The 11,243-nt window shown below is 39.4% G+C and overlaps 1 protein-coding gene across 1 annotated transcript in view; it reads left to right on the top strand.

Moving 5' to 3' along the window:
• The window catches only part of LOC101862958 (eukaryotic translation initiation factor 2D), a 40,467-nt gene extending 30,350 nt beyond the window's left edge, over window positions 1–10,117 (top strand). Inside the window, exons 15-16 of the mRNA XM_005101773.3 lie at window positions 4,728–4,902; window positions 9,852–10,117. Coding sequence (XP_005101830.1) covers window positions 4,728–4,902; window positions 9,852–9,922 — 246 coding nt within the window. The 3' untranslated portion in view covers window positions 9,923–10,117. The remainder of the gene's footprint in view (window positions 1–4,727; window positions 4,903–9,851) is intronic.
• The last annotated feature ends 1,126 nt before the right edge of the window (window positions 10,118–11,243 follow it).

Here is an 11,243-nt window from a genome sequence, read left to right as displayed (position 1 = left end):
CTACCCACCCAGCTTGTGATGTTACCTCATGTGGAGAGCTCAGATGCGAGTGTGGTGTACTTGGAAAATAAATGCCTTGATGAGTTCACACCTTAATGTGAGCCTTCTTTAGGCAAATGTTGTACCCTTTTGTCTACGTTTTCAGTGGAGCTGTAATCACATTCACGAGAGGGGACGATCCATGATACAACGTGCAGTACAATAATCGCAAATTTTCATAGCTTCGTTGATCAGCTTTGCCCGCAGGGTCTCCACCCCCCCCCCCCGCCGTAAATTATGATCTAAAATGTGGGATCATAGTCGGATGTTTTCAGAGTGGGATGAGATCTTTGGGGTGACTTTTGAGTAATAAAAATTCTGTTTCCTTAAACATCGGGATTTTGAATTAAACAAACTTGGGTTGTAAGCGATTGGATATTAGGTAGAGACTACTGTATCTGCATTTTTGATCAGAATGGACTGTGTGTAACAAAGTTTGTGAAATGTATGAATTTCAGGACAAAGTTTATTTGCAGTGTGTGCAAATTAACTATTGCCTTTGGTTTAAATATTCTTATTTTGTTTTTTTACCATTGCTTATTTCCACCATAAAACCTCAAATTTATTCCTATTATGCACTTTCCAGGAAAGGTGATGCTTTGATAGTTGCAGATGTCCGTCAGTGTGTCACGAATTACATCAGGAACAACAACCTACACAGAGAGGATGACAAGAAGTAAGTATGGAGGAGGTTTGTGGTGACATGATCTTGAAATATAAAATAAGGTAGGATAATACTCCATTCTCCCTGTGAGACTTTTTAAAATGGCTTTACAGGAATGTTAGAAACACACGTAAATATACCTATAATTTAATTTGTGTATTATTTTCATGAAAGAATTTCAATATGAAGAGAAAACAAAAGCTGGCATTAACCCAACATGTCACACCGGATGCATCTCTGAAACCACATGCAGCAATTTATCACAGATATGTACCTGATAGATGCATATGATAATAGTAATAGGATGCAACATTGTATGCTACTTAAAGTGACCAAGATGGTGGATTAGAATGAACTGGCCGGCTAAGGGAGTCATTATAAAATTGAATGAGTGTGAACAACTCCAGTGTCTACTCACCTTGTGAGGCAAGGTCAAATTAAGTTTCTTGTTTTTCTTACAAGAGCAATAATACAGTGGAGCCTGCTCAAACAAAAATCTGCGGGTCTGACAGATTTTCTTCAGTTTAGCCTGGTTTTCAGTTTAAAAATGTCACTCAAATAGAACATTAACAATCAATTTTGGATTTTATTTTCTTTCTGTTTACCACTGTTTTCAATTTCGAATTAACTTTGTTTGTATGTTTTCTGACTTGATTGGAAAAGTGGCGTCTATCCCATTTTACCAATTTATCCATTCTCATTCTTTTCCAAAATCTTGAGGGAAAGCCTTTTATGCCTACGGTGGGAAAGATTGAATGTGTGTTTTCCCTTGAGACAAGAGGATATGGAACTTTTTACCCTGAAAAGGCTTTGTCCTTGAAAACAAGGATAAACAGTATTTGAACAGTCTTTGCACCAATATTGAATTTGATTTTGCATGGAACAAGCTCAGTTTGTTGTGGATTAGTATATTTACACTGTTGTTTTTGTTCTTAGCTTTGCAGAAAGTTATTCTTTTCAAGTCAGCATTATTTAGTTGATGATTAGTGGACACTCTGATGGGGGTTCTCTTCTCTTTTCCTTTGACTTGTATTTTTCTCCTGTCTCCTTCTGGTAAAATATAATTGTTGCATCAATTGATTTTATACTGTAACCCAGTACTACCATATTAGGAGTTATTAATTTTTCCTTTTCTTCCCTCAAGGCAGGTCACCCTGGATCCTGTGCTAGCTCACATTATCTTAAAGCCAGCTGAGGGGGATCTGGATCATATGAATTGGGAGCAAGTCATTAACAGGTAGATTTAAAAAAAAGAATAGTTTGTTAATTTGTTTTTTTTAATTTCAAGTTTAGAAAAAGAAATCTGTTTTCAAAATGAGCAGGTGGTTGGTGGTGGCTTTGATTTGGTCTGCTCTTTCAACTTCTTTCCAGTATCTATACTCTTTATCTACTTTTTCAAAAATGGGTCATTTATCATGCTGACTTGCCATGCACTTTTTTTTTTAACAACCAGAAGACCATAGTGGTGATAATTATTTCTGCTTTTATCTCTTTTCCTGGGCTTGGCACTGATATCCTTCACAATCTTAAGGAAAGTACTTCTGGAGGATAAGTCATGCATACATCATTGTTAAGTGTGAATCAATATATGACTCACTGAGGTCAGTGACACTCATTTCTTCAAGTATCAGCATGAAGTAGGTATATTTGCAGGAGGCTGGGTTATATAAAGCCAAATGAACAGATGTCACATGCAGGAAAGGTTAGAATGTATTCTGCTGTGAGTGTAGAACGTTCCTGATTTTGTACAGACTCCTCGTGACGGCTGTGGCCAATTTGACCAGATAATTCTGAGATTATGCCAGTTTGATACAGCGCAATTCAGTTTTCCAAGAATGCCAGAATCCAACATGGGTGAATTTACCCTCTAGATATTAAAACTTTTAGCTTAGTTAAAGTAATAAAAATGTCTGTTGGATTCCTCAAACTATCAAGTCATTATTTCCTTAAACAAACAAGTATTAAGTAGGTTATCTGTTTGATTCTTTCACTTTGAGTCAAGACGCTTTTGTAGTGGTATAATTTCTTTTAGACCTATTGCTCAGGGGCCATATCTGAGAGTGGTTGCAGTTTATTTTCCTCACTTTCCATTTAGTTGATATAGCTAGGCTGACCTGTTTTATGCTTTAGACTGGACCTTTTACTCACACCTTGTGGAATAGGTCTCTTTTGCTTCTTCGCTGTTGGATTTGTTTTGTACCATTATATATGTCAGTGTTGTTTTGTACATTTTGGGATGTTAAAATAACCTCAAAATTATTTTTTATTTGCATTTTACCTGTCATTGTAACAAATTTTTAGAAGTATATGGTAAAAGGAATTTTATTTTTTATTTTCTTTTGTCACTTATCTCAGGGTGATGGGCAAGATGCAGCAAGCCACTGCCATCATCTCTGGCTCTGGCCCTCCAACCATCAAGAAGGGAAAACTGGACCCGATCAAGCTAGACGTGGCCATGAGAGCTTCCCAAAAGAAGGTCTGATTTCTTTGGTCAATATTTTCTTTTGATTGATTACATATTTTGTTGTATTTTTGCAGTACTTTGACCTGCCCTTTTGGACTTTGAATCTTTAGCACATCACTGTCATTTAAAGTTTTTTCTTCATGTTGTTGTATCAGTTTTGTGAAAGGTTGCTTTGTTTTCTTCATGCAAACATTTTAAAATGTCATATTACAAAGTTTTATGGATCAGAAAAGAGCAAAAAATTAGGCTGTCCAAGATTTATGTTAAAACGGAGGGTGTTTTTAAGGTTGTCATGGCAACCAAACAATGTTATGTTGTTTTGGTCCCGGGAAAGATTTATTTAGGTTATGTTGCGTTTTTTTAAATTTAGCCTTATGATGAATTTGCTTCCTTTAAAACTCGGCTGAAATGAAAGTTCTGTCTTGTGAGTTTCTTGTTTAGACTACGTATCTTAATGATAATTAATATTTTAAAAAAGTGAAGCTGGTATTGCTCTCCAATAAGAATAAACCAAGGTACTGCTCAAGTTAAGTTCACCTGCCCAAAGAAGGGAAGGGTAACAATGATCTTCATGTAGTGGTGGCCATTATATGTCACTTCTGTTGTACTTTACATGTTCCTGGTTCTGTTCCCTCATCTTTTGCATAGGACTTTTTTGGTCACTTTTTTGCGGACTCCTTTAACAAATGGTCGTTGAAATGTAGGTGCCGCTTCTTAGATAACCTGAGAAGTGCATTAAACACATCAACAGTATTTTATCCTGTACTGTGCATCCATCATTCGATGGCTGGATGCCAGACTTCGGCAACACCATTTTTGAAGTTTGATGTATGTCAGTCTTGCACCCAGCCATTGCATTGTGTAGGCGGTTGGTGGGTGCTCTGGTGTGGTTCGCTCCTTCTTTTCTATCAAATAACTGTCATTCTTATTTCTTCTCCTTCTTTACTTTGTATTTGTGAGGCAGCGTGGTGGAATCAGGCTCTCGTCAATTTTTGGGCTTGTAGAGTTATTGGTATCATCTTAAAGCATGTTCACTTGTCTTTACTTGGATGAAAAAAGTATCCATTTATCTTGAATACAAGTTGACATATTTACTAAAGAAGGAGGTGGGGGTCACCTGTTTTCAGAGGTAAAATTCATGAGAAAATGGCCGCCAAAGGTTAGTTTTTCTCTTAGCTTAAGAGTTCGTGGTAACTGAAAATTTACATTTTTCTGTGTCTTTAATCGTTTTTCAGAACAATCAACACAGAAATGAGTTCTTTAAAGGGCATGAAAGTTGTTGAGCCGAAAAACAAAAATTTAATAAAAATTCACAAACCTGCGGAATAGTGCAAGTTTCTTCATTTTGATTATTTTGATGAGAGCCTGATTCCACCATGCTGCCTCACATTTGTATGTCACTCTTTAGGGACACCTGTAATGTTTGGCACTCCTTTGACCTATTGGTGTTGCAAATGCCACAAAACTTCGACTAAAACTAAACCAGACCACTGCATTGTGTAACTGTACTGGTCTGCCTTTGCCCTCACTTCTTTTGTATATTTCATTTCTACTCGTCAGGTGACTGTAGTGGACAACCTGGAAGATTATGGCATTGATGTCAAGGTGTTCTCCCGACTGGTGCAGCGTTCGTTGGCCTGTAGCTGCTCGGTGGCCCCGTCAGAACAGAAGAATAAAGGTCCCCAGGTGTTGATACAGGGCAATCAGATCAACTTTGTGGCCAATGTACTCATAGGTGAGCAAGGATATTGTTGCTATGTCACTTGCTTTCAGAAATAAAATTAGTGAGAAAATGGCCACCAAAGATTAGTCATTTCCTTAGCTTAAGAGTCCGTGATTGAAGTATGGAGCTTGTGGGCATTCCATTAACTTGGTTGGTGTTATGCTGGACTGTTGAGCGAACGGCACTAGTTTGAATCCCAGACTGGGCATTCTCTTGAACTTTGGTCGTTTTCTGGAGTTTTCAAGACTCTCAACCTATTTGGCTTGGTTCTGTCGGAGACAGATATTAAATTCAGAGGTTCTACCTTTTAAATTATCTAACAGTGTTGACAGGGGCATTTGACCCATGCACTTACCTACAAAGGAGCTTGTTCATCGTTTAAGTTAAAGAGCGTGTTTATAGTTCAGGTTAAAGACAAAGTGCATATTCAAAGTTTAAGTTGAAGGGCATATCCAGAGTTAAAGTTGGAGTTAAAGTCATAGTTGTGTGGCCCTTCGGATGGAAGGCTTTCATGATTTTGCAATAACCTCTTTGGCTGACTTATTCATTTCACATTGCCTGCTACTCAATACATGGACAAAAACCTGGTGTGTAACTGTAAACAAAGAAAAGTCCTCTGCTACACTCTTCACTCTCAGCTAGGCTGAGCTGAAAAACCTCACATTGGACAAAACCCCCCCTAAAGTTTGAGAATCAACAGAAGTGTCTTGGAACAATCTTTGACAAGCGTCTCACATGGAAACAACACATTCAAAATGCAGAAACTAAAGCCAGGAAGAAGCTTCACATCATGAGAAAACTTGCAGGGACTCAGTGGGGAGCAAATGAGAAAACACTTAGACAGGTCTCTCTGGGAGCAATCAGGCCCCATCTGGAGTACGGATCCAGTGCATGGATGACTGCAGCACAGACTCACAAATACACTCTGGAAAAAGTGAAAAACCAGGCTCTCTGAATAATCACTGGAGCAATGAGGTCAACGCCTATAGGAAAGATGGAACAAACATCTATAGTAGCCCTGCAGAGGAGATGGGAGTGCAAGGCCCTCTTACAGTACACCAAGGCCACAGCTATGGAGGATCATGTAATGCACACAAGAACAGCCAGATCAAACACCACAAGACTTAAAAGATCCAACTTCATCAAAGAAAGCAGAAAAATTCAAAGATCCCTACAGGACCATTTACCAACCACAGTGAATATGCTTGAACCATACCCCAGAGGCACCATCATGGGAAAAGAAAAACACAAACATAATTATACACACGTCCATTCTTATGTTCACCACAAAAGATGACCACAGCGACCTGAGCAAGAAATCCTTCACCCTGTCCATGCTTGAAGAAAGATACCCCCAAGAAACATGGGTCTATATGGACGGATCTGTCACTGATGGCTGTGAAAAGAGGAGGAGCCGGAGTGTATGTACTTTACCCAAATGGACGACGACAAGCAGAGGCAGTCCCAACAGGGCGACATTGTACAAACTACAGGGCAGAGACAGAGGCTCTAATACATGCAGCAAACATCAAGAATGTGTTTGACCCCCAAATCCAAATAGTATTCCTAACTGACGTCAGTACTGCAGGCAATCACTGCTGGCAAACTACCAAGGCTACGAGAAGTGATTGAGGACGTCCCATGTCTGAGGATCATGCTGCTCTGGATTCCATCACACTGTGGTGTCTTAGGAAATGAGCAGGCAGACAGGATGGCCAAACTAGGAACACAGAAAGAGCAACCTGATAACAGCGTTAACTACACAGAAATAAAAACTATTATAAATACCCTATTTAAAGCACCACAGACACCAGATAGCTACGATGAGCTGCCCCGCCAAGAACAGGTGATTATCTTCTGACTAAGAACCCAACACACAAGGCTGAGACAAATATGTACAGATATTTTAAAGTAGCACAGTCACCAAAATGCCAGTGGGGAGAGGCAGACCAAACTGTTGAACACATCCTTCAGCACTGCAAGACACACAGGGCCCTGAGACAGGAAACGTGGCCAACCCCACTGACACTACAAGAGAAGCTATACGGGCCGACATGAACTGAGCAGGACGGCCCAATTTATGACAGATACCAGACTTCAAGTGTGATGCGATCGAGAAGAAGAAGAAGAAGAAGTGTGATGCGATCGAGAAGAAGAAGAAGAAGACATTGCCTGCTCTGTCGTTTGCCTTGTGCATTTCTCAAATGAAATGGGGGGGGGGGGGGGTAAGATTAGTGTTTGAGTTTTAACCGCAGATATGTTTATTCACAAATAAACGAGCGCTTGTGGCTAAAGTCCGCAAATAACGAGTGAATAAACTTGTTGTATCAGACTGCAGGTGGGTGGAGTTGATCAATGCACTGCAAATATTCATTATTCGCTGCTCAAGCAAGACGCTGCTCTTTCGTGATGCTGAGCCAGCAATGTTGATCTTGGCTGGCTCATTCATGATGTCACAGTGACTATGTTGAATCAGTCCATTCAGCACCTTGCCAAGAAATAATACACATATCGAGCACATGTTGATTCTATCATTTTGACATTCTATGTTCGCTACCCATTAGCTTGTTTCACGACTCTTCAGTAAATAAGTATGCCTAGACCTAGGTCTTTTTTTTTTTAGTAGAGGTTTTACGGCGCTCACAACTGCATAAGATCATATGAGCGCCAGATCTAGGTCTATTGAGCGACAGCCCCGACACTATGATAGCTGGCCCATCTTTGGGCCTCGCCTGTCATGTAGCCACTTCTTGTCTATGAATTTCAGTTCCACCAGCGCCTGTTGTGCCGAACTCAGGATTATCGTTTATCTGACTGTGCACAAAATGGCCCACTCATTTTTCGATCGCTTTTTCTGGGCTTGCGGATAAAAAATCATTTAACCAGTTAAGAAGGATCTCTGTTTCAATACACTTATTATTGTCAAATAATTTGAACAGAGCAGAAGGCTCTCCTGCCACTCGTTATAAGACCTTTGTGTTTGGAATACATTTACTCTAGTGATTTTGCAAATTTTATGTGTCCGGTTAACAAATTTCACCAATTTTTCTATTCTTTATCCCACAGTGCTTCCACTCTTCCATATTTTTACGGAAATCCGTACTTTCTGCCAGTTCCGTACTTGTTCCTCCATCGTTATCAACTCCCTCCGTAAAAAACTGTGAAAGCGTAGGACTACCGAAATTCTGTAGCAAAAGATCCATACTCGCCTTCCTATTGTCTTGTATAAGTTACGGATATTTACAGTAATTTTCTCGGCAATAAGTTAATTAGACCTGCATGTTTGCCGACAATCGTCTGAAATCCGACAATCGCGACCCGACTCGCGAACCGGCCGATGCTATCGCTAGGCCCGCCTGTATCAGTCAATGTGCGTAGTGCGAGGCCTGGCCGACTGCCAGTGACCCATTTTTCTCCTGTCGGCTTCGTCGGCACTTTCGTTTTCGTGCCGACCGCCGACGCGCGCACCGCCGACTGCCGACGTCGGCGTTTCCGACATAATTGTCGGAACCTAAGTAGAAAAGCGAATACGAAAAAGGACGACAACTTAAATGATCTACTTTCAGTTTCGTGCTCAAGCGGCCATTTTGAATTTTGTTTGTTGACTAATTCAATTGTTCAGATCGTGTGGATTCATTCAAGTCCGACTCTCTTGTTCTAATAGAATCTATATCTAGATCTAGATTTATATAGATCATTATAGACCTCAATGGAGGATTCATATTCCAATTCTATTGTGTCAAACCCTATCATAGGTTGTGCTGTAATCTTTATATTGGTAAAAATAAGCATTTCATCAGGTGCGTGAATTGTTTATTTATTTAGTAAAGATCTAGAATCTAGATGTAGATCTAGAATCTAGACTCAGCTGAGTCCCTCTGTTCGGAATCGGATGTGGATTTCTAGTTCAAGGCCTATTCCTATTCACTTGTTCTACAAGATCTAGATCTAGATATATATATGAAGGATTCATATTATATATTCCAATTCTATTGTGTTATTGTATCAAACCCTATAGCAATGTAGATGTAAGCCATATATAGATCTAGAATCTAGATCTAGATCTATATGCTCCTTGTTTGTTTTGGAGTGTGGTTTTTTTAATTTAATTTTTTTTTTCATTTAGGACATGTTTTGGCCTTTTTACATGATGCCCGTTGCAGGTTCTTTTTGGGGGTAGGGTTACGGTTAGGTCTCTTCTTTATTGTGTTTGTTGGGGTGGTCGCTCGTTACTCGGATGTTCTTCTTTATGACACCCACAAAGGCTTTTTTTTTGGGGTGGGGGGGGGGGGTTGCAAAATTTTCAGACAATCTGGTTGAGGCTCACATGCAGGTCTAGTTAATGTTATACTACCAGATTGCGCATTTCCTGCAATCGGCCATTATTCCGCTATGCCCCATGCATCCATTGCGGATTGGTCGGCTGTACATTTTTATCATCAGATTGATCAAAATCTGGCAAACTTTTTGTGCCACTTTCCTCCTTTTTATAATTCACTCATTCATTCTCTTTATCTTCGGATTGTTGCTGCGGCTGGAAAATCTGCGCATTGATCAAGTTAATTGGCTTGTTATCTTAGACAGAAAATAACTGTCAGAAAAAAACTTTTTGGCAAATAAATGTTATGGGTTGTAGTTGTAGGCATTCTCTTCAAACAGGCTCCTAAATGCCATTTTCAATCCTCTAAAAGCACTAAATTTCACTAAATTTGATAGTCAAATCAGACTTTGTGCTGTTGAAGCTAGAGAGGTGAGCAAAGTAAGCCTGATTCCCTGTAGGGACTTTTCTGTTGACGTCCATCCCTTGGTGCTCCTATGACCTTGTGCAGTTGCAAGCGCTGTAAAACCTCTACTAAAAAATAAAACATAAAATCTAGGTCTTATTCTGTGTAAGAGTAAAGAAAATTTACCGTACATAATTATCACTGTTATTTATCTCTCAACTTTTGTTCTTTTTGCAGATAAATACAAGATACCAAGACGATATGTGACAGGACTAGATAATGCTCCAAAGCAAAAGAAAAAAAGATGATTCTAAATTTTTGGATGGAAGGGAGTGGACTCTTGTTTTTAAAAAAAAAATAAATGGAAGGTGAAATAGGTTAGAAAGGTAAAATTGTATAAATTTGTAGAATTTGAAAAAATGGAACTGATGTAACTAAAAAAAAGAAAAAGAAAAAAAGTATCATGATGATGGGTGATGGTAAGATTTTTAGGAAAAAAAAAAGATTGAGCTCTGTGAATGATGTTGTGTGCAAAGCAATTGGGTTTGAGGTCCTTCAAAATATTTTTTGGATGTCCAGTCCTCTAATCATGTGATTCTCCAGCATTTTGTTGATGGAAATGAGAAGCTTTTCTTGGTGCAGAAGCAATATTCAGGTTTCCTGTTGTGCTAAAATTGATAAGAATGCATTTAGTGAACCAGCCATTGACTTTCTGAATAGATTGACAATTTGTGTTTATTTTTAATGAGAACATAAAACGTATGAGACGCAGAAATTTACCGGTGGTTTGTACTGCAGATGAAAATTCATCGTGGAAAACACAAGAAAAATATGTGTCATGAGGCGGTGGAATCAGGTGCTCGTCAGTTAATGGACATTTTATGGACATGTGGAGCTGTTGGTATCATCTTAAAGCTTGTTCATTTGTCTTGCATGTGGCAAACCCCCCCCATCTATCTTGAATAGAAGTGGAGATATTTGCGATTGAAAGAGGTGGAGGTCGCTTGGTGTCAGAGGTAAAACTAGCGAGAAAATGGCCTTCAAAATTTGGTGACTTTCATAGCTTGAGAGTCCTTGGGAAATGAAATTTTACATTTTTTGTACCTTTTTCAACGTTTTTCTGTAACATTAACACAGACATGTGTTTTTAGATAGACATTAAAAGTGTTGAGCCAAAAAATCAGACGACCCCCCCCCCCCCAATTGCCAAATTGTCAGAAAAATGCTGTTTTCTTCGATTTCATTATTTTGACGAGCGCCTGGTTTCACCACAATGCCCCACATATGCCCGTGTGCTAAAAAATACCTTAAAATTAAATGAAATGTGTAATTCGTTTGGATTTGGCGTTCACACTTAGGTGTGGATCTAGAGGCAGGACTTCAGAACTGGTAACATTGGCTTTGACAAAGCTTATGTATATGTATTTATTTACGTATGTGTTTGCGTGATAGTGTCTGTTATGCTGCATGTGTTTATGACGGTGTGTGTGTGTGTGTGCGTGCATGCATGCTGTGTGTGCTTGAGTGCATGTATTCTGTGTGTGTCCCAGCTGGATATAACCTTGGACTCTGGTATGCTGATCTCTCCTGGGGGGGGGGGGGGGGGGGAGAGAGAGAGAGAGAGAGAGA

Source organism: Aplysia californica, unplaced genomic scaffold (assembly GCF_000002075.1).
Source record: "Aplysia californica isolate F4 #8 unplaced genomic scaffold, AplCal3.0 scaffold00298, whole genome shotgun sequence".
Classification (NCBI taxonomy): domain Eukaryota; kingdom Metazoa; phylum Mollusca; class Gastropoda; order Aplysiida; family Aplysiidae; genus Aplysia; species Aplysia californica.
This window is presented reverse-complemented; position numbering and strand designations above follow the sequence as displayed.